This window comes from Pseudorasbora parva, chromosome 3 (genome assembly GCF_024679245.1).
Source record: "Pseudorasbora parva isolate DD20220531a chromosome 3, ASM2467924v1, whole genome shotgun sequence".
In the NCBI taxonomy this organism is placed as follows: domain Eukaryota; kingdom Metazoa; phylum Chordata; class Actinopteri; order Cypriniformes; family Gobionidae; genus Pseudorasbora; species Pseudorasbora parva.
Window position 1 is genome coordinate 12,605,961 of NC_090174.1, and position 24,867 is coordinate 12,630,827.

At 40.6% G+C, this 24,867-nt stretch overlaps 1 protein-coding gene across 2 annotated transcripts in view; it reads left to right on the forward strand.

Moving 5' to 3' along the window:
- Positions 1-4,377: 4,377 nt before the first annotated feature.
- The window catches only part of sik2a (salt-inducible kinase 2a), a 57,668-nt gene continuing 37,178 nt past the window's right edge, over positions 4,378-24,867 (forward strand). For both annotated transcript variants that reach the window (XR_010904281.1, XM_067437823.1), the window contains exons 1-4: positions 4,378-4,770; positions 6,779-6,895; positions 8,828-8,891; positions 16,753-16,914. Coding sequence is in view for 1 of the 2 variants with exons in the window: in XM_067437823.1 (XP_067293924.1) it covers positions 4,633-4,770; positions 6,779-6,895; positions 8,828-8,891; positions 16,753-16,914 (481 nt within the window). In the remaining variant the exon portion in view is untranslated. The remainder of the gene's footprint in view (positions 4,771-6,778; positions 6,896-8,827; positions 8,892-16,752; positions 16,915-24,867) is intronic.

Below are 24,867 nucleotides of genomic sequence, written 5' to 3' on the forward strand. Positions count from 1 at the left end.
CTGCCACAGAAATACACTAAAAACGGAGAAGAAGAGTTATGGCTAGGCAGGGGTATAGCAGTGGTCGGAGGTGAGGCAAAATCTTACAATAAAATAACAATAAATACATTTGCTACTTAACAGATGTGTTTTATTAATGCCTACACCTACCCCAACCCAAAACCTACCCTTACAGGTATGCAGATACGTTAATTAAATGACGCGATATTGATGTGCGCATGCCCAGTGCCCGTAGTTGTATCCCTTACCTCTTTCACCGTGCTGGACGTAGTGTGATGACATCACCGCTTCAGAAAATATACGGATTCGCTGTACACACGAAGACGGAAGATGATCGTTTTCAGATTTATCCGCTTTGGGACCCGGTTTCGAAAAATATCGGATGCATGCTTCTAAAACGCCGGATCCGTGTGGACGAAACGCTGATACGGTACAAAATGTATACAGCTAAACGCGTCTCCGTGTGGACTAAGGCTTTGCCCATGTCTTCTGGCTTACCACTCTGATGTGTATGTTGAGTTTATGCCAAGAGTCTCAAAAACACCTACATAGAATTTTAAAGTTTGACACATTGTCATGACAACAGCATTCAATAAATCAAGAATCCTTTTACAGGTTCACATCTGTATTTACATTCTGACAAATATTGAAGCAAATCGGGTAAAAATAAGAGGGTGATTTCAAAGCATGCCTGTTGGGGGTGCTATAACTTTGACTCACAGTAGTCACAATCATGTGGTCTGTCTCCTACAACGAAAACAGCTGAAGTAGCTGAAGTTTCATCAAAATCAGTCAATGTATGCAGAAGAAGAATGTATGCCTTTAATAATACCAGCTGACTGGTCTCCCTGTATGTTTACAGCATTAGTTGAGAGGTTGGACTCTTAAAGGGATCCCCTGGTGTTGAGACTTGTATGGCTTAATATGACATAAATGATGTCTCTTACTGAATTATGTAGTAGAAAACCCATGAAAGATCTACGTTATTTTAAAAAATCGATTTTATATTTGGACCATGGGCGGCGCCATTTTGTTTGTGTTCTAGGTTGATGACGTAGAGTGGTTGAACTCCTCAATCAGCTGGCATTACCCGTAGCTATTTTTACCACAACGCAACTCGAAAATTGTTTCAGAGTTAAACAAAACCAATGAATTGCTTTGTAATTGTACTTAAAACACACTCAAACATACATGTGCAAACAAACTCACCTACACAAGTCACAAACAGATCGGCGGCCGGGCACACACACCTGACAGACTGCGCGGTCTCAATCGAGATGTTGGGCTGCTCAGTCTCCACGACAGGGGCTGAATCCGAAATCGACCCCCCTATACCTTGAAATAGGGCATTATTTGAAGGGACGGCCATTTGTAGTGTTGTCCGACACCATAGGGACATGTTCAAGTGCAGTCATTCAGTCTCACGTTCACCGCAATAACGAGTGTACAGCCGATTTACAAACAGCTGTCCGACTTCACGCACTCGATCGTCTTCATTCACTCCTTCAAGTTGTATTAGTGAACAAAAGTAGCGAAAGTAATTTGTGTCTTAAAAGTGAAAGTTTAAAGATTGAGGTTTCACTGAGCGTGCTCAAACTTTAATGCACAAACCAATCCCATGCATCATCACCAAAACATCCTGCCTCTCTTCCTCCTCACGTTAACTTATCCCATCATCCTGCCTAGATATTTCCCTCTGCTGGATACATAGGCATTACAGTTAATCTACTGCATATCAACAGTCTAGATATCAACACAGGGAATAGTGATGTATGCGCGCACGCAGTGCGTGCGTTCGCGCCGATCTGTTCGCGCCTCATATGTGTGTGTGTGTGTGTGTGTGTGTGTGTGTGTGTGTGTGTGTGTGTGTGTGTGTGTGTGTTCGCGCCGATCTGTTGGGGTGTGTGTGAGTCTGTGTGAGCGAGAGAGTTTGTGTCCACATGTTTGGGTGCAAGTCGGACAGCTGTTGTAAATCGGCTGTACACTGCGGTGCAACGTGAGACTGAATGACTGCACTTGAACATGTCCACTATGATGTCGGACAACACTACAAATGGCCGTCCCTTCAAATAATGCCCTATTTCAGGGTATAGGGGGTCGATTTTGGATTCAGCCCCTGTCATGGAGACTGAGCAGCCCAACATCTCGATTGAGACAACGCAGTCTGTCAGTGTGTTTTCCCGGCCGCCGATCTGTTTGTGTAGGTGAGTTTGTTTGCACATGTATGTTTGAGTGTGTTTTAAGTACAATTACAAAGCAATTCATTGGTTTTGTTTAACTCTGAAACAATTTTCGAGTTGCGTTGTGGTAAAAATAGCTACGGGTAACGCCAGCTGATTGAGGAGTTCAACCACTCTACGTCATCAACCTAGAACACAAACAAAATGGCGCCGCCCATGGTCCAAATATAAAATCGATTTTTTAAATAACGTAGATCTTTCATGGGTTTTCTACTACATAATTCAGTAAGAGACATCATTTATGTTATATTAAGCCATACAAGTCTCAACACCAGGGGATCCCTTTAAAGTTGGATTCCCTTGAGTCCCATCTGAATCTAAATGGGAATCAAATCGCAAGCTTATTAATTGAAATCGTGAAATTTGTGTCCAGCACCAATAAAAACAGTATCCGACCAGTCATTGTACCATAATTTGTAATATTTCAATTAACTTAATGAAATTCTATTTAGTTACTTAATGTTTTCACAATCTCGATACACCGAAGAATGCTCTGGGACCATTTTTGGGATTTCCGAATCCCAAATTGAAAAGCTTCCCATACCCACGTACTGTACAGTGGTCTGCATACACAGTTTATAACCCAAAAATCAAAAAGGGCCTATTCACTTTTAGCAGTGCTTTATGTAACTTCAAAGGGTTTCACTGCAAAAAAAATGCTTTACTTACTTTCTAGTCAAAATTTTAAAAAATTCTTACACTAAGAAACATTTACTAGACAAGTAAAAATTATTGTCTTGTTTTGGGGAAAAATAACAAAGCAAAATAATCTTAAAAATCAAAATAAGCAAAATAATCTGCCAGTGGTGTATAAATACATATTCTTGTTTTAAAATTATTTTGCTTACCCCACTGGCAGATTATTTTGCTTATTTAAAAAAAAACTTTTAATTTTGAGTTATATTTTCATACATTTGCTTGTCTAGTAAATGCTTCTTGTTTGTTGTTCTTGATTTGTTGTTTTAAGAATTTTCAGACAAACTAGAAACAAGACAATAATACTAAGTAAGAAAAGCATTTTTTTGCAGTGTTCCTATAAAATGACACCAAAATTTATAAATTCAGACCACTGTATATGTATGTACATGCTTTAGTATGGGAGTATGGGAAGCTTTTCAATTTGGGTAGGCCAAATCCAGAAGGAAATGGTCCCATAGTAATTGAAATAAGTTACTTTGTGTAAAACAAATGCCAAAGTGATGCATATCTTCAGAAAGTAGCAGAAACCCAAGTTGGGCTCAAATATGGACAAACACAGCCGTTGAGTTAAATTTCCTTATTACATTTTTAAAATTTCAAACTTTGGGTTAACTCTGCAGTATTCTTTTTTTTAGATTAACTTATTTGTGATGCCTTTTTTGTTTTTGACAACAGGGGTCGCTCTTTGACAACAGGCTCAGAGTCCTGGGAGCGCAAATCTACAGATGTTTAAAATAAATGTAGCCTACAAAGATATTATTTAAATTAAATTCTAAATGATATAAATCATATATAGGCCTAATATATTTTAGTTATTTTTAAAACATTTTTTTTTATGAAAACACTTATAGCCTGCATATTTCTATGAGACAAAACTACACTGAACAATAATGTAGGCCTATATTGAAAGTTGTTATATTGCAAATATCGCAAAGCCATTTGGTTGATGCATAGGCTTCCTTTGTCGTCACTGCGGTTAAACACCAAAACACCAAATTCTAAATAGCAATATAAGGATGCCAGCTGCATTTCAAGAGAGAGGTCTCTGACTCACTCTCTCTATCTATGCCTTTGATTTTTTATTTAGGCTATTTATTTTTATCTTCGACTATCACAGTTATTTTTCGCACACCTTGAGCAAAATCAGTCCTCTATGACAAACGTGTGCAGGCAGCACAAAGGAATTAAAATGCGTTTGAAGGCGCACCTGTTTACACTGAAGAGCGTGCATGATCATTTTTATATTATAAACAATATAATTCACATTTTTGAAGGGCATATGTACGCAGTCGAGCTGAAGTGTTTGTAGAGATTGCAATAGCCGCTGATTGACGTACACAGTGGATAAGGTTGTCTTGGTGACATGCTGGTCGCGGACATTGAAGCCGCTTTGTGAGATCCGCCCCTTTATAAAAATCCCTTCAGCACTGACGTCAATGCATGTCGAGCGCCAGAACATCATTCCTCACGCCGAGCATCAGAGCGGAATGCGCTCTCATTTCAGTCATGTAGAGAGCCCTTATCTGGCAACGAAGAAATGTGCAGGAGCCCTTGGCACCCATATGCCCCATTTGCATTTTAGCTTTGGCACAAGAAACATAATCATACCCGCCACTTCAATTGCTTTGCAAGAGCAGGTGAAGGTGGCCAAATCATCCACACACCTCTTTATCCAGTAGTTCAGTAGAAAACTATGGTCATGGCTGCACAGGACCAAAAGCCGTCGCAGCGGGCTCCGGTTCGCGTGGGATTTTATGATATTGAACGCACGCTAGGAAAAGGGAATTTTGCAGTTGTGAAGCTGGCGAGACATCGCATCACAAAATCTGAGGTAAGTAGCCTAGTGTGCGCTAACGTGCGATCGAAACAACTTAGATTTTCACTTTTATCGGTGATGAAAGAAGGGAAGAATAGCCTATAATTGCTCGACCTATATATATATATTTTTTGTAAGTTGTATTTGGGGTATGTGACAAATGGGATCTACGAGATGAAAAATAAAAACATTTTTAAAAATGCAGTTTTGTTCCAACGTGCCAAGTTCTAATATTTGTAATGTAGCTACTCGTGTTGGTTTCGTAGAATTATTAACAACGTTTATGCCACATTGTACAAAATAAAAATGTAATGACTAAAACCATGTCAAATGATGTAACCATAAATAAAATAATTTACTTAAAATAAGTACACACACACACACAACACCCTATATGTGTGAATAGGCTATAGATAGGCCTATGCATGTGTATTTATTTATTTGTGTGTGTGTGTGTGTGTGTGTGTGTGTGTGTGTGTGTGTGTGTGTGTGTGTGTGTGTGTGTCTGTGTGTGTGTGAGAGAGAGAGAGAGAGAGAGAGAGAGAGAGAGAGAGAGAGAGAGAGAGAGAGAGAGAGAGAATTAAAGGGTTAGTTCACCCAAAAATGAAAATTCTGTCATTAATTAGCCTACTCACCCTCATGTTGTTCCAAACCCGTAAGACCCTAGTTTATCTTTAGAACACAAAGGAAGATATTTTAGATGAAATTCGAGAGCTCTCCGACCCCTAGACAGCAATTTGATCAACACTTTTAAGGTCCCGAAAGGTAGCGAAGACAATGTGACCGTGGCTCAACCTTAATTTTATGAAGCGACGAGAATACCTTTTGTGTGCAAAACAAACAAATATAATGACTTTATTCATCAATTTCATTCTAGCCTGTGTCAGTCTCCTGTGCAGTTTACAATGTAAAAACAGTGCAGCCAGTGGCACAAATTGATGAATAAAGTCATTACTTTTGTTTGTTTTTGCACACAAAAGTTTTTCCTGTTGCTTTATAAAATTAAGGTTGAAGTTGAACCACTGGAGTCATATGGACTATTTGTATCGATGTCTTCACTACCTTTCTGGGCCTTGAAAGTGTTCATTAAATTACTGTCTATGGAGAGGTCAGAGAGCGCTCAGATTCCATCAAAAATATCTTGATTTGTTTTCTGAAGATGAACGGTCTTATAGGTTTAGAACGACATGAGGGTGAGGAATCAATGACAGAATTTACATTTTTGGGCGAACTAACCCTTTAAAATGGTTTTAAAGAGGTACTTTTAATATATTTTATAAGATTTTTAAATGAAAAAATTAAATCACCTAAAAATAAAATGTGTATTCAAGAAATGTTGAAATGAATTGTGTTTTAACTTATTTCTGAATAGCTTAATAGATTTATTTTTTTAACAGTGACCTTTGATATCTAGGGCACAGTGGCAAACCATAGAAACATGTTTGGGTTGCTGTTAACCTGTATTAACTACTTTAACTAAATTATATTTTGCATTGCTTAATGCGTATTTTCTGTAAATGATTGGATCTGCCCTTATGTCTACGTCATTAGTTTAGTTACATTGTTACTGTGCCAGGGTCAGTTCACTCTAAACTTGAGTTTTAGAGTGACTAAGAGCTGCAGTCAAGTTCAGTTCAGATAAAACCAAACAAGTTCGGCAGCTTCCCACCATTTCTCTCTTACAAGCAAAAGTGGAACAGCTTTATATCCAGTTGCAGTTGCATCATTTTTTAAAAGGTGCTGTAAAGACATAAGACAGGAAGCAGTCTGCGAGCAATGATTTTATGCCTTATTTTATTACAGTTATAAAGCCATATACACAAATGGCATACTGCATGCCTTAGTGGTCTTTTGATTTTTTTAGAAAGCTAATAGGTCTGAAATTATTATTGTTTCATTGTATTGTTGCGGTGCAGCTCAGTGAATAATCCAGTATTTTTCTTGAAACTATAAATAATTCATGCATCAGTGGCTTCAAAATAAAAGCCCAGCAGACATAACATTTACATTTGCTGAATTGCAGGTGGCCATTAAGATCATAGACAAGACCCAGTTAGATGCCGTGAACCTAGAGAAGATCTACAGGGAAGTGGAAATCATGAAGCTGCTGGACCATCCTCACATCATCAAGCTTTACCAGGTACTGCATGATCACGCATGTGTATATTGTGTGTAAAATCAATTTGTGATAGCCCATCAGCTGCCCAGCCATTTTTGTTTGTTTTCACAAAACTGCTGTATTTCTAGAGAATAAGGCCTGTTGAATCCAGTGGCTTCGGCTGGGAGCTTTATAGGGTTAGTCTTGTTATGTTATGTAAGATTTTTAGGTCAGTCTGGGCCTGGATGCTGATGCTGTATCAACAGCTGCCTGAGCTGTTACACAACAAAAATACAGCATCGGAAGGAGTCTAATCATGACGTCTACTAGGGGCAGCTATATTCATATTGTGATTTGTCTGTCTGGTATTATACATAGAGCTTTCTAAAAAAAAAAAAAAAAAAAAAAGTGCTCACTGTTCCTTTGGCAGAATATCAGTAAACTATAGAAATCTACCAAATGCCCACATGTTCATTAGTTCAACACTAGACCTCACAATCAAGCAAAAATAGTACATGAATGAAATAAAGATTCATTAATTTACAAAAAACTAAAACAATTATGTTGGCAATATCATGGTGCAAGTAGTAGATAGGAATACAATGGCACTGATATACATTACTAGTCAACGTTTTGGACACAACGACTTCTTTGCTGTTTTTAGTACCAGTGAAATATAATAATAATAATAATAATTATTATTATTATTATTATTATTATTATTATTATTATTATTATTATTATTATTATTATTATACAAATAATAATAAAATAATAATTTAATTAATAATAATTATAATCTACTAGTTTTGTTTCATAATTGTGTTGATATTATTATTGTTTTTATAGATTGTTGTTTGTTTTACATGTGTTGTCATAGTTTTGTTGACATTATTATAATTATTTTTTTAAGTGTTTTATTATTTTACTATTTATTACTATAACTTTTTAATAATAATTTATTATTATTATTATTATTTTAATAATACTATTAAATAATTATATATAATATAATACATAAATAATATCTTAATAAAGTATTTTTTATTTAATAATAATAATAATTTAATTATTGTTATCCACTGGTTTTGTTTCATAATTGTGTTGATGTAATTATTTATTTTATAGAGTGTTGTTTTTATGCCTTTATTATTATTATTATTATTATTATTATTATTTAATAAATAAATAATGATAATATAAAATATAGTAGTCTTTAAATAAATAATAGACACGTTATGTAATTTAATAATAATACATAAATAAATAAATACATAATAATTTAAAATAGTAATAATATATAAAATAACAAAACTATGAAAAAATGACAGTGTATAATAATATTAATTATTAATAACCAGTATTACTAATATTATTATAACAAATAAATAAAAACATGTATATTAATAATAATAATAATAATAATAATAATAATAATAATAATAATATAAATACAAGTAATTTTATTTACCAACCTTACACAATTTACACAAATATTTATTTATTTTGAAGTGTGTTCAAAATAAGCTCAAAAGCTTATCAAGCTCAAAAGCTTCTAAACATAATTTTTAATGACAGTATACATGTTACTCCAATACACTTCAAGAATATAATAGCACTACCATGATACATGTCCAAAAGAAAGATTAATGCTATGGTACCAGTGCTCTGAGCAGTGTAGAGAAAGATATCTGACTGGAACAATACACCTATTTATCTAAAATAATAGCCAACATATTATTGACTAAGTGTGAATCACTTGTCACCATCATGACGTTTGTTTCTTCTCCTTTGCATCACACGAAACAAAAGGATGTAGAATTGTTTTCTCACTTGAAGCTGAGTGTGAATACTGTAGTGACAGGGGAAAATGCTGTCTGTCTCTTGTGCTCTTGTGATATGAGTTTTTTGTCATATTAATTGCATTCCACATTAATGCAATGGATAAGAACAACATCTCTTCTCTTTCATTAGGTCATGGAGACCAAAAACATGCTCTATCTAGTCACAGAATATGCCAGAAATGGAGAGATATTTGGTGAGTGCGTCCGTTTCATTATATGTGTAGACAAACCTTATTTCATTGTGATCCATATATTCACCCCACACTGTATTGCATGTGCAGTAAATGCATGCCTGCAGTGGATTGAGATGGTCAAACTACATTTCTGCATATTTCATCCATCTCTACACTGATTCACTCACTTAAAGCTAATGGATGAGCTGAGCAGAAGCTATTTTTTGTCCTGTGCGGATTAGCAGTGGCACCTGTAATGGAAAAAGGTCCTGGTGTTTTAGATGAGAGCTACGTGACCAAAGAAACAATCATCTCACCCATAACAGCGCTTTCAGTAATGCTACAGTCATACTTGAAAGACAGTGAATGAGATTTATAGCCTCATTAAGGGGCAAAAGGTTGCGTTTGACAAAGCAAGAGAGATAATATGATATGACAGCTGCTGCCAAAAAAGAGGAATAAGATAATAATTTACAGAGACATCCTTGTGATTTTGGCAGTACGTCTTTGGTTATTGGGTTAATATACTCCTTGTGTTTGACGGCACGCGTACTTTGTTCTTAGTGCACGTACTGCGACAGTCAGCAGTAAAACTATGCAGCAGGGCTGTAACCACCATAGACATTGAGGGGGCCAATTCCCCTCGAATAATTAGAAATGGCCAAATCGCCCCATCCAATATTTGATATTCTTGATGCTGCTCTGCTGCACTCCATTACACACCGCTCTGTTTGTTGCTAGGATGACAAAAATAAAATGTTATATTTTTAGCCTCGTGACTGTCAGAATGAGTGAGATGGCCAATCAGATCAAAGAAGGCGGGGCTTACTGTTAGTGTGAATTCCAACGCGATACTTTAGTTATAGCAGCGAAAGAGTGCATTTTAAGATGTGCGTAGCTAAAATTGTAATACTTGACAACTGTTTTACCATAAAAAACATTTTGCGACCAACAGTAATATCAAATGATGCAAATTACTTGATATGTATATCTTTATATGTAAATCATAACTGAATTTGACGTGACAAGAAACATTTAGCATTTTTACATATTAGCAGAAGAAAATAAGAGTGCATGAGTGCATATATAAAATTCTCCAGATTGATGCAAGATCATGATGTCGGGGTTTATTCTGCAATAACAGCTGGCTGGGTGTACATTATCCCTTACTTACATGTCGTCTAAAGCTTTTATTTATAGATGGTGTAAGTACATAGCCTGGATGCCAGCCAAACTCAGCCCCGCCCACAACATTTGAGGACGGGCAGTTCGGTCTGGACTCGATCCATAGAGGAGTGATTATAATAATTAGAATTCGTTACATTTATATAGCGCTTTTCTAGGCACTCAAAGCGCTTTACATAGAAGGGGGGATCTCCTCAACCACCACCAATGTGCAGCATCCACCTGGATGATGCGACGGCAGCCATATTGCGCCAGAACGCCCACCGCACACCAGCTGATTGGTGGAGAGGAGACCGAGTGATGAAGCCAATCAGGAGAGGGGGTTCATTAGGAGGCCATGATGGACAGAGGACAATGGGCAAATTTGGTCAGGATGCCGGGGTTACACCCCTACTCTTTATCGAAGGACATCCTGAGATTTTTAACGACCACAGAGAGTCAGGACCTCAGTTTTTTACGTCTCATCCGAAAGACGGTGCTCTTTTAAAATACATAGTCCCCATCACTATACTGGGGTGTTAGGACCCACACAGACCACAGGGTGAGCGCCCCCTGCTGGCCTCACTAACACCTCTACCAGCAGCTACCTGGTTTTCCCAGTTGGTCTCCCATCCAGGTACTGACCAGGCTCAGCCCTGCTTAGCTTCAGTGGGAAAACAGTCTTGGGCTACAGGGTGATATGGCCGAACAGAAACTGTTCAGACCAATGAAATCATCAGGGCGGGCTTCAGACACTGACGGACAGATGATAAACACTAACGTAACCATGCACATCATTAAAGGGGCTTGGATTGTATTTTTTTCGAATCCTAAACGGAGAGCTTGTTTGTATATGCATTCACCTTCACTATTTCTCTCTGAAATGATGATCATGTTGGTAAGTACTCTGTGTATCATTAAATTCTTTTCTTTTTTTACAACACCAGCAAAGATCATTTATTTTAGTGTGTGTGCAGACAGGGTTGCCAAGTTTTACAACAAAACCCGCCAACTACTAGCCCTAAACAATAGCTTCTCGGGGGTGTTCTCTGGAAAAAAATGGCATTTGGGGGGTAAAATGTGTGTTATTTTGGCAAGGTTGCCTGCTAAAATTCGCACCCATGGGTCTATATATCACATAATAGTCGCTTCAACCCGCGGGAAAAAACAGAAACAACCCGCGGAAAAAAACGTGGACTTGGCAACACAGTGCAGTTGAGCTCCGTTGACATTTGACAGTGCGTCGCTTCGTTGCTCTGATTGGTTGTAGGTCTATCCAATTGAGGTCTTTCCTGGTTCGGTTGAAACACACCCCATAATCACAGCCCAGTGGAGCAGTATCAAACTCATATTCTGACTAGAATTGGGTATGACCACGTATGACCACGTTGATCAATGTCATCGTTGATCCTGGAACAACATTTCAATTAACCAATCATTTATTTATTTCATATTAAGTATACTATAATTCCATTCATATATTTACTGACACATCGCTTGAGACTTATTGATATAAATATTATAATTAAACTTTATTTGGAATACTTCTTTATTGCACAGTGCACATTTCTTAGTGTTAAGCCTAAATGTAGCCTGGTGCCATCCTAACTTAGCCCCACCAAGTCTGGACCTGATCCATTGCGCAGCAACTATACTCGAACCAGAGCTGTTAGGACCAATCAAATTGTCAGCGCGGGCTTTATACAATGATGGACAGACAGTTATCAACAGTAACGTAATCGTTCAGGTCACCAAAGAGGGACTGGATTGAATTAATTCTGATCATAAACGGAGAACTTGTTAGTATGTGCATTCACCTTTAATCTTTCTCTCCAAAATGATGATCGTCTTGATAAGTACTCTTTTTACAACACCGGCAAAGATCGTTTCGTTTCTACTTCTTCCTGTGTGCGTGCAGTTGAGTTCTGCTGACAACGATCTGTCGCTCAAGTCAACATACGTCACTTACTCCGTCGCTCTGATTGGTTGTAGGTCTATCCAGTTTATGGTTCGATTGAAACGGCCCATAATCACAGAAATTGATGTCATTAATGACTCACCCTAATGTCGTTCCATACCCGTAAGACATCTTCGGAACACAGTTTAAGATATTTTATATTTTAGTCCGAGAGCGTATGCAAGTGTATGCACACTATACTGTCCATGTCCAGAAAGGGAATAAAAACATCACCAAAGTAGTCCATATGAGACATCAGTTGGTTGATTAGAATCTCCTCAAGCATTGAAAATACATTTTGGTCCAAAAATAACAAAAACTACGACTTTATTCAATATTGTCTTCTCTTCAAGGTTTGTTTTCACTCCTCAAATAAAGATTAGAACGGTTATGAATCAGCGTATTGATTCATGATCCGGATCGCCAGTGTCACGTGATTTCAGCAGTTTGACACACGATCCGAATCATGAATCAATCCGCTGATTCATAACCGTTAGAATCTTTATTTGAGGATTGAAAACAAACGCGGAAGAGAAGACAATGCTGAATATAGTCGTTATTTTTGTTATTTTTGGACCAAAATGTATTTTCGATGTTCTAGTCTTTATTTAAAACAAGACAATGCTGAATAAAGTCTTAGTTTTTGTTATTTTGGGACCAAAATGTATTTTCGATGCTTCAAGAGATTCTAATTAACTAACTGATGTCACATATGGACTACTTTGGTGATGTTTTAATTCCCTTTCTGGACATGGACAGTATAGTGTGCATTCACTTGCATACGCTCTCGGACTAAATATAAAATATCTTAAACAGTGTTCTGATGATGAACTGAGGTCTTACGGGTGTGGAACGACATTAGGGCGAGTCATTAATGACACCAATTTCATTTTTGGGGGAACTTACCCTTTAAGTAATCCAGTAATTTTGTATGTAAAAATTTGTCAGCTGTTTGCCCTACCCCTTGTCACTTGAATCATGTCTATCTTTTTTTTTTACTTAATCTAAGCTTTTTAATGTTTAATCTGCTTACCAGTCATTTTCTTTTATATTCTGGATGTTTTTGGGAATTTCCATTTTTGTTGCAAGAAGGGTTTAAATATCATGTGTGGTCACGATATAGATTCAAATTCCTTATCCTACCTGCAGGGTGCAAATGACACATTGTCATATAGTCAATCCATAGGGATGTGAAGCCATCTGTCAACTCAATATCGTACCATCCCACTCGTGCTGCACACTTCCTCATATTCGCATGCACAGCGCACCCTTTGAAGTCTCCTACATGTCCCTAACACATGGGCCGTATGACGCACACACGCATACGCATGCAACTGGCATCTCCGTGCCCTTGTCAACTGATTAACTCAGAGGACTGCTGTTTTATCTGTGCTCGGCTCGCATCTGAAGCAGGCATTGCTGACAGTCAGGTCCTGTTTTGAATGTGTGTGGTCGGCTGTGGATGACAGGCTGGCCTTTCATTTGAGGAGGGAATGAATATATGCTGCTTGCTTCAGGTTGTTTTCGTTGGATTTGAAATTCATGAAAAGCTGGTGCATATTCACAACACTCTGACATAGCAAAAGGTATCATTACACAAACACCTGTGATGCATGAAAGAGGACATGAGAAAATAATGTGTTATTAAAGGGGTCTTTGCACGAGGAATTCAGTTTCCCTTTAGTGTAGCTTTCAAAAACATATCAGAACCAGTATTGCTAGTGTTAACCGTTCAAAATGGTTTGCATTCACTGAAATAAGACTGCTATAAATATGAAATGAAAAAACCTAAAGAAAATTTAAAAATATTTCCTTGACAACTAACTGAAATAAAATAAGTTGAAGTCGAAGCTGAAGCACTACAATTACTAAAACTGAAATAAACATAAATTAATCTCAATAAAAATATTTTTAAAAGGCTAATTAAAAACAATAAAAGCACATAATTGCCCAAATGTATCTGGATTATTCATTTACAAAAAATCTTTATATATATATAAAAAATTGCATATTGTGATAAAAGTTCATTATTTTCCATAATGTAATGATAAAAATTAAACTTTCATATATTTTAGATTCATTGCACACCAACTGAAATATTTCAGGTCTTTTATTGTTTTAATACTGATGATTTTAGCACACAGCTCATGAAAACCCGAAATCTCAAAAAATTAGCATAATTCATCCGATCAGTAAAAGAAAAGTGTTTTTAATAAGAAAAAAGTCAACCTTCAAATAATTATGTTCAGTTATGCACTCAATACTTGGTCGGGAATCCTTTTGAAGAAATGACTGCTTCAATGCGGCGTGGCATGGAGGCGATCAGCCTGTGGCACTGCTGAGGTGTTATAGAGACCCAGGATGCTTCGATAGCGGCCTTAAGCTCATCCAGAGTGTTGGGTCTTGCGTCTCTCAACTTTCTCTTCACAATATCCCACAGATTCTCTATGGGGTTCAGGTCAGGAGAGTTGGGAGGCCAATTGAGCACAGTAATACCATGGTCAGTAATCCATTTACCAGTGGTTTTGGCACTGTGAGCAGGTGCCAGGTCGTGCTGAAAAACGAAATCTTCATCTCCATAAAGCTTTTCAGCAGATGGAAGTATGAAGTGCTCCAAAATCTCCTGATAGCTGGCTGCATTGACCCTGCCCTTGATAAAACACAGTGGACCAACACCAGCAGCTGACATGAGACCCCAGACCATCACTGACTCTGGGTACTTGACACTGGACTTCAGGCATTCGGCATTTCCTTCTCCCCAGTCTTCCTCCAGACTCTGGCACCTTGATTTCCGGATGACATGAAAAATATGCTTTCATTCGAAAAAAGTACTGTTCATTGAGCAACAGTCCAGTGCTGCTTCTCTGTAGCCCAAAGTGGCTTGACCTGGGGAATGCGGCACCTGTAGCCATTTCCTGCGCACGCCTGTGCACGGTGGCTCTGGATGTTTCTACTCCAGACTCAGTCCACTGCTTCCGCAGGTCCCCCAAGGTCTGGAATCGGTCCTTCTCCACAATCTTCATCAGGGTCCGGTCACCTCTTCTCGTTGTGCAGCGTTTTTTGCCACACTTTTTCCTTCCCACAGACTTCCCACTGAGGTGCCTTAAAAAAGCACTCTGGGAACAGCCTATTCGTTCAGAAATTTCTTTCTGTGTCTTACCCTCTCGCTTGAGGGTGTCAATGATGGCCTTCTGGACACCAGTCAGTTCGGGAGTCTTACCCATGATTGCGGTTTTGAGTAATGAACCAGACTGGGAGTTTTTAAAAGCCTCAGGAATCTTTTGCAGGTGTTTAGAGTTAATTAGTTCATTCAAATATTGGAACATACTCAATATTCAATAATACAGAGTAATTCCAATATAACATTTACTACAGTAATTATGTATAGATTTATATTATAGATACATTTACATTTATGCATTTGGCAGACGCTTTTATCCAAAGCGACTTACATAGAATTTTTTTAAGGTACACATTTTTTGTCAATTCTTGCTTTCCCTGGGAATCGAACCCACAACCTTGGCGTTGCTAGTGCCACGATCTACTGGTTGAGCTACAGGAAAGCGAGAAAGAGAGAGAGTAGATTAAACACACAGACTGTATAAAGACATTGGTAGCTAAACATCTGTTAGAATAGTAAACATTGTAAACAGACTGTGTGGTCACAATTATGAATGTGACTACTGATATAAACTTCTTGTATTTCATATGTACAATAAGCAGAATAATTTAAACAGAAAGAAAAACAAGTGGAGATAAGGTTAGAAAGCATGAAGCTCACGGTGTCCGGAGGCCAGTCTGATAGTCAAGTCCGAAGCAAGATGCAACCCATAAATAAATTACTTTCAAGTGATTTGTTACAAAAGTGTGCATCAAATATGCTTAGGATAGCCGATACTGATCAGTTTTTAAAAAATCACCCCCCAGCCAGTACCGATCCTTGAGATAGGCTCAGAACAGCCCTATAGCAAACCCTTAAACCTAAACATACCTCTAAACCTGTCTCTAACTTTGCCCGTGTCTCACTTCAATCGTGTTTTGCAGTACAACACAAACACAATAAGCAAACCTACATTGTACCTAACAATTTTGTAAGCAGTTAAAGACACAAAATAAAGTGGTGCCAAATTTTTATCCAGCAAATACTTTTTTTCACCAAGGATGCATTAAATTAAGTGGATGCATTACATTTTTTTTTTTTTTACTTTCTATTCATCACAGAATCGTGAAAATAAAAACAAATCATCATAGATAATAAACAAATGTTTTTTTGAGCACCAAATCAGCATATTATAATGATTTGTGTAGGATCATGACACTGAAGACTGGAGTAATGATAAAGCCTTGCTGATAATTTTTTGGAACTGAACATTAATTGATTTTGGCACAACAAACTTTACTAGCATTATAAGCAGATCCTACGGCAAAATAATAATAATAATAATAATAATAATAATAATAATAATAATAATAATAATAATAATAATGTAATCTGAAGTATAGATTTTAATTAATTTCAAATGAGTGGATGAACCCCAGCTGTTCAGGTTCAAATTGATTTTGTTCGCTGCAGTCTTTTTGTCAAGTCCAATATAGTATTTAATCAGGACTACTATGACCAGTACTGTTAAACAGGTGCCCTTTCCCTGCTCATTGTCACAATCTGCATACCATTTTCATAAAAAAATGCATGACTGTGACATGTTGCCTGGATGTGCAGATGACGACCCAATAACACCTGATCCCTGTCTGGCAACACAGACTACCTGGCCAGCCGCGGGCGGCTCAGCGAGATGGATGCAAGGAGGAAGTTCTGGCAGATCCTCTCAGCGGTGGAGTACTGCCATGAACGCAATATTGTTCACAGAGACCTGAAGGCTGAGAACTTGTTAATGGATGCTCACATGAATATGAAGATAGCAGGTAAGAGATGTACCTTTCCTTCTTACACTGTGGGGAGTAAAAGCATGGGGTTGTAATTGTTGTCCGTGACACCAACAGCCTTTCAAAGGTGCAGTAAGGGATTTCTGAGAAACACTGTTTGCATCGGAAAGCAACCCCTCTCTTTATTGCTCCGCCCCCAAAATGCACAAACATGAAATGCAAGAGTCGATGTTTCTTTATCATAGCTAAGGCAAAGCAAATTGCCAAATTCAAAATTATGTGAAGACAAGGCAGAACAGAAGAATCCGTACAAACAATAGCTATGTTTCCATCTACCTATTGTTATGCGCATTGTGGTATATCACATAAAAAAATTAGCTGATGAAACCGCCAAGATGTAGCCTAGAAATCTAGACGCACCCTAGCGGCAGTAAATCTAATCTGCCGTGAGTGTTGTCTAGCAACTCTCAATACACTTCTGAGCTGTAAACGCCAAACTCTGGTCAGGCCAATCACATCGTGTATAGAGTCGGTGGGCGGGGCTTAACATAATGACGGCCGAGTTGCGCTTGCGTGCTTCTAGTAAACACAGAAACTGATGACCAGCCGTCTTTCGAATCGCCTTTGACGGTTCGAAAGACAACTTTATTTGAAAGACAACCGTTTATTCCGCCCCTCGGATTGAGCCCTGTCAATGGTGAGTTTCCAGACCAAACATCTTAATGTGGGTCTGGCTTGTCAGGCTAGCCAAGATGTGCGTAAATTCTAAAAATGTCAATAAAAAACATATGCACTCAGTTGAGTTTGATAAAAAAGAAAGATAGATAATAAACTACGATGGAAACGTATTTGGATGGAAAATTCCTTCATGCGCATATAAAATTTGGGACTTTTAGAGTTGGGACGGTATAATTGGACTAACCAGTAGATTAATTGGTAACACTTTAGAATAATGGTCCGTTAAATAATAGATAACTATGCAGAAAGTAATGCAGGACTAATAAGTAGCACTACATTAACACTTCAGCTACTACTAACTAATAGAGAAACAAGCTGAACTAATCAGTAGGTATAACATCGCATTTAGGAGATAGTTCCTTAATAAGTAATCAATAATTACTGACTGAGATTAGCCTCATTAATAACTATAACTAACTGAATAATTGTCACATTATTGTGTGTCTGACATGTAACTAATCATATTCTTTACTCTAAATAATGTCATATAATGCATCACTAATTTCTTAAGTGTTACCTAGTCATTATGCAGGAGCTAAGTGATCTGAACCATTATTTTAAAGTGGAAAATATATTTCACTTTAAAATAATGGTTCAGATCATCAGTAGTCCTTGAAGAGTGATTAGGTACTTGAGTGATGCATTTTATTACTTTATTTAGAATAACATAGGACAGTTTTTAAGAACTACTAGTGATCTAGCAATGTTTTCCACTTTAAAATAATGGTCCAGACCGTCTCAGTTTATAACTATAACCACACTGCATCCACTAGGGACAGTTTTGGGAACGCCCCCAGCGTGATATCGTCTAATGCACGTATGTCAACTCAGCCAATGGCAAACATGAACGTCACAGGCGGGTGACGTCACGACCAGGAAAGGATAAATACACCTTTGGTCCGATCAGACCTCAGCAAAACTGCTGAAGCAAAGCTCGCAGGGATGCAGGGAGTATGGTAAGGGGACGCAGTGTCTTGTTCCCTTCTCAGGGAACTATGGTTATAGTTATAACCTGAGATGTTCCCTTACGAGGGAACTTTACACTGCGTCCACTAGGGACAGCTTTGGGAACGAAATACCAAAACGCCATAATACCAAAGTACCTGTCATGTGAAACTGCACACTCAAGACAGAAGCACTGATGAACCTGGAGCGCACTCCAGGTCAAGATCATAATATCTTACAAACGTAAGGGGCGAGGACCAACCGGCCGCATCGCAGACATCTTTGAGGGAAACCCCCGAAACCAAGGCCTTCAAGGCCGCCATACTCCTAGTAGAGTGAGCTCTGACAGCTAAGGGGCAAAGCTGACCAGAAGACTCATAATGCATCATGATGCATTATATGACATTATTCAGAGTAGAGAATATGATTAGTTACATGTCAGACCTCCGCCTGACCATAGACCTCCCAAATGAGCTTCACCACCTCAGGGTGAAGTCTCCATTCCCCTGGCCTCAGCCCCTGTCTCGACAGGATGTCCGCTCCAATATTCTGAGCCCCTGGGATAAAGTTTGCTCTCAGGGAGTGTAACTTCCCCTTAGACCACAGGAGGATCTGGTGCGCCAGTTTGCACAGTGGGCGCGAACGCAGACCCCCCTGATGATTTAAATAAGAGACCACTGATGTGTTGTCTGAGCGGACCAACACATGACGGTCCCTCAAATCCGGGAGGAAAAACTTCAATGCATTGAAGACTGCCATCATCTCCAGGCAATTTATGTGCCACGAGAGATGACGGTCCCTCCACAGACCCTGAGCTGAGCAACCTTCTATTACCGATCCCCAGTTTGTGAGAGAGGCATCCGTCGTGAGAGTGACTCAACGACACTGCACTCCCAACACGGCACCCTGGGACAGGAACCAGTTTTTCTTCCATATGACCAAGGCGTGGACGCACCGCCGCGTAATCTTGATCATACGAAAATGGTTCCCCCTCGGGGAAAACCCTCTGGTCCTGAGCCACCACTGTAAAGGTCTCATGTACAGCAGGCCAAAAGGTATCACGTTGGACGCTGCTGCCATCAACCCCAACAGTTTTTGAAACTGTTTCACAGTGAGTGACTGGCCTAGCTTTACTCTTTCGACGGCTGATAGATTAGCAGTAATGCGTGCGGCCGCAAGAACCGCCCGCATCGACACTGAATCCCAAACTACGCCCAAAAAAGTGGTTCTCGGTACTGAAGAAAGCACACTCTTCTTCGCGTTAAGCCTCAACCCCAATTTTCGAATATGAGCGAGGATGACATCTCGATGCCGAACCGCCATCTCCTCCGACTGTGCTAAAATCAGCCAGTCGTCTATATAGTTCAGAATGCATATGCCCTGCAGCCTGAGCGGAGCCAGTGCTGCATCTACGCATTTCGTGAACGTGCGGGGTGTATTAGGTGTAGAAAATGCTTGTCTAATTTGCTTTTGGGACGAGCGCCTTGTTTCTCGGCTGGTCATTGAATATTTAACTTAGCCACAGCACGAGTTATCACCTCCACCAGCTCTTCATGTGCTGGGGTAAGAGATGGCGAATCATCTTCCCCCAAACCGACGCTCAACACATCCACCTCCTCAGAACTGGAGTGTTGAGACGACGGGCTCTCATCCCGGGCGGAAGAAACCACAGCGCGGGCTTCCGACACCAGGATTTGATCGACAGATCTCGCAGGTGAAGGCAGAGAAAGAGCGCTCGCGCCCATCTCAAACCCCTCTGTGAGATCCATCTGCGATACCCATGATGTCCTTCTCCGCTGTGCCTCGGCAGCAGCGGGTCCGGAACCAGAGGGAAAGCGAGCTTGATCACCCTTCTCAAAGAGTGACAGGCGGGAGCGGAGCGTGCAAAGCAGCAGCCTCTCACAATGCTCGCAGTCAGCCCCCTCGAAGGCTGACAGAGCATGCTCCGCTCCCAAACACATCACACACAAAGCATGTGTATCTCCCCTTGTAAGGAAACGGGGACACGGGGAGCACAATGTTTGAAAGATGATGTGTTCGCCATGACTGTTTTAATATTGAAGCTGATAATATCAGACAGACAACAATAAATAGACAAGACAGTTTTAAACAGAGCGCTTTGCTGAGCCAGAAAAGCTGAGGTCTGATCGGACCGGAGGTGTATTTATCCTTTCCTGGTCGTGACGTCACCCGCCCATGACGTTCACGTTTGCCATTGGCTGAGTTGACATACGTGCATCAGACGCTATCACGCTGGGACGTTATCCCAAAGCTGTCCCTAGTGGACATAGTGTAAAGTTCCCTCATAAGGGAACACTAGAAGTTCCTGCATAATGACTAGGTAACACTTAAGTAATTTGTGATGCATTTTATGACCACATTGAAGGTAAAAAAGGCAATTTCTCACATCTCAGACAATGTTGTGATTAGTAATTAATTAGTAATTCTTTATAATTTTTCCTTACCTATAAGTTATTAGTGACGTCAGTCTCATTCAGTAACTATTAATTAGCTAATAAGGAACTATTAGTCCTGAATTCAATACTACTTACTGATTAGTTCAGCTAATTTCTATATTAGTTAATAGTATTAGCTTAAGTGTTAATGTAGTTCTACTTATTAGTCCTGCATTACTTTCTTCATAGTTATTTATTAATAACGGGCCATTGCTCTAAAGTGTTACCAGTGTTATCAATCTTGTTGCAAAGCATCTGAAATGCCTAAACAAAGTCTGTCATCAAAGTGATTCAGTATAATTACCTCTCACGATTAATCACAATTAACATGTAAAAAGAGTCGTTTAAAAGAGTTGGCTTATTATGATTATGAAATCGCAAAGGCTGCAATTTCAAAAGCTCTATCTGAACTCTCTATTGAGTTTGAGTCATTTATAACGTGGATTTGAAAGAGCAACACGTGTCAAACATCTTTCCAAACATGAGAAGCATTGTTTAAGTCATGTTTAATCGAAGTGTTTCAATTTTCCGTTTATTCAGCTCAGTAATTGTATGATGCTCATAGGGTTGTGCTATTGTACTACTGTGGTGCATTTTTCGAGTACCCTGCAGAAGAGCGCCCTCTGGCTTGCAGATGGAGCAGCGTTTGCCAGTGATCACAGAGTCGAGCTTCTCTGAGAAGCAGCGCATAAAAGAATCGCAGCCGTAAAGAAACAGCAGGAAATATTGATATTTAGCATAATTTTATCAGGAAGCAACAATTTAGTTCTCTTCAGCTGTATTCGCAAATGTTTTATGCGATATTCCCATTCTGCGCATAAGTTAAATTCATGAATTTGGATGGAAACATATAGCCTAGAAATCGTCTTGGTTATGTATGGTAACCCTCGTTCCCTCAGGGAGGGAACGGAGACGTACGTCGTACCGACGAATTGGGATCACTTCTAGGAGCCCCTATTTCTATAGATATCGAAAACGGGCCAATGAACATTGGCGTGCGTGTTTTGCATATCGCACTCCGCCCCCGCTGCACAGGTATAAAGTGGAAGCGATCGCCACGCACTGTTGCTGGCCCTCTTGAGCTGGGGACAGTCCCCGCACTGAGAGAAAGACACGGGCTCACCGTAGGGAGCCGTACCATGGAGAATACACATATGGGACCGCCGTGGGGGTCACTACATATGGAACCCAGCCTAACACAAGTTCCACAATGCATACGAGTGTTAGACCTGGCGTCAGATGCTCCGCCACGTCTGACTGCGGCGGGTTGCGGAGGACTCGACAGGGTTCGTCAAATAGGGAACTCGACTGGAGCATATAAGCAAACGTATACGTTCCATGAGGAAAGGAGTGGCACAGCAAGCCGACACTAGAACGGGCACTCAGGTGCTACCGACTATGGGAAGTGAGTACATGGAAAGATACTGGCTCTACACGTAGGTTATAAAATCTAGCGAACGTGTTGGGTGTCGCCCAGCCCGCAGCTCTACAAATGTCTGTCAGCGAGGCGCCACAAGCCAGCGCCCAGGACAAGGCTACACCCCTGGTGGAGTGGGCTCTAATCCCGAGCGGGCAGGGCACGTCTTGGGATTCATACGCCAATCCCAAAATCAGCGATCCCAAATCAGCGGGACCACCTGGGGATGGAGTCTCCTCTCTCCCGGAAGCACTGACTGTCGTGAGAGCTTGTTGGCCGCACGATTGAGCAGGCCCGGAATGTTAGTGGCACGAAGTGACCTCATACTTCTGGCTCCATAACAGGAGGTGGCGAGCGAGTCGTGACATGCGACGAGAGCGTAGACCACCCTGTTTGTTGATGTACGCTACGGCCGCAGTGCTGTCCGTACGGACCAGAACATGCTTGCCCTGGAGTGGTGTCTTGGAGCGGCTCAGGGCAAGACGAACTGCTAACAACTCTAGGCAGTTGATGTGCCATTGCAGTTGAGGCCCCGTCCACAGACCCGAAACTGCAAGCCTGTTGTACGTGGCACCCCAGCCGGGGATGAGGCATCCGTAGAGACAATCGCATGCCTGGATACCTGTTCTAGGGGTACCCCCGCCCCTAGAAACACAGGGTCCGACCACGAGCTGAAGGTTTGGCGGCTCCTCTGTGTGACTAAGACACCCAGAGGGACGCAGTACAGCCAAATCTTCATCCCCAGAGGACTGAAACTCCCCCTCCGATGCAGCGATCGACATCTGCTCGTCCGCGGGTGCCCCAAAGGATGCCAATGAGAGGGACCAACGGGATCCTCCGGAAGCACCACCGGTTGCGGCACTTGTGAGGGATTAGGGCCCCGCGGAGGCTCACTCGATGGGTTTGCCCTAAACGTGATCCTCAGGTCACCCCGGCCATCCGTCAAAGTTGGTATATTCTGCTGGGCAGGAATAGACCTAAATCGAGCTATGGGTAGGGGGACTCCACCCTCCCGAAGGTAGGTGAGTCTCGACCTAAGTGCCGAGATAGTCATGTTCCCACAGTGAGAACACGAGCTATCCACAAACGCCACCTCAGCGTGCTCTAAGCTCAGGCACGTGATACAGTGCTTGTGACCGTTGGCGGGCAACAGGGAACGACCGCATCCAGAAACGCACGGGTGGAAAGACATCCTGAAAAGGATGGCACGTCACCCGAATAGCTCTTTTGTGAGGAAAATCAGCTTTTTTAGTGTTGAAGCACCCAGGGATTGACTGTAGCAGAATGAGAGGTTTTGTGTGCAGCCTGTTTCTGCTCTCACCAGAAAAGGAACACGCCCACCGAACCAACTGTGTGTGGTGTGTGTGTGTGTAGTGCAATTTGCTCAGTTTCTCAAGTTTTCTGTGAAAACAGCAGCTCTCTCATCAGCAGTGAGATTGCGGTCACGCTGTCTTGTGCCGTCTGGCCAACACAAGAGCGACTTCCCCCGGCACATGCTTTCTTTCTCTCTCTCTCTCTCTCTCTCTAGATAGAAGGCAGTCAGATGCTTCATCAACGCCGTTCGGCTCCGAAGTGAATGACAACAGTGCGTGGCGATCGCTTCCACTTTATACCCGCGCAGCGGGGCGGGGTGCGATATGCAAAGCATGCACGCCAATGTTCATTGGCCCGTTTTCGATATCTCGAAGCTGATAGGGGCTCACATAAGTGATACCAATTCGTCGGTACGATGTACGTCGTAGTGTCCAACTGAAAGGGAACTAGACGCACCGTAGCAACAGCAAATCTAATTTGCAGCGAGTGTCGTCTAGCAACTCTCCATAGACTTGCGAGCTGGAAAAACCAAACTCTGATCAGGCCAATCACATCGTGTATAGAGTCAGTGGGTGGGCTTAACATAACGATGGCAAAGTTGCGACAAGAACATGTGTTACTTGTAAACAAAGCAGCTGGCGAACAGCGGTCTTTCGAAAATGGCTTTGGCCGCAGCTCTGGAAGACTTGGAGTTAAGCTTTTCTTTGAGAAAAGAACAAAGAATGGCACTGAAATCATTCTTAAGAAGGGAAGATGTGTTCTGAGTTTTGCTGACCAGATACAGCAAAAATTTCTCAACTAGCTTCGCTTCACCTTCTTCGTTGCTCTGGTTGGTTGTAGCGCTATCCAATTGCATGCAGAGGGAGTTTAAAGGGGGGGTGAAACACTCAGTTTCAGTCAGTGTCATGTCAATCTTGAGTACCTATAGAGTAGCATTGCATCCTGCATATCTCCGAAAAGTCTTTATTTTTTTTATAATTATATAAGAAAGATGCGCTGTTCCGAGTCTTTCCGAAAAAAGCCGAGTGGGTGGGGGCGTATCGTGTGAGCGGAGCTAAATAATGACGTGTGCGCGCTGCTGCTATTGTGTTGAGTCGAATGCGTCGTAAAGCTGTGTCATCC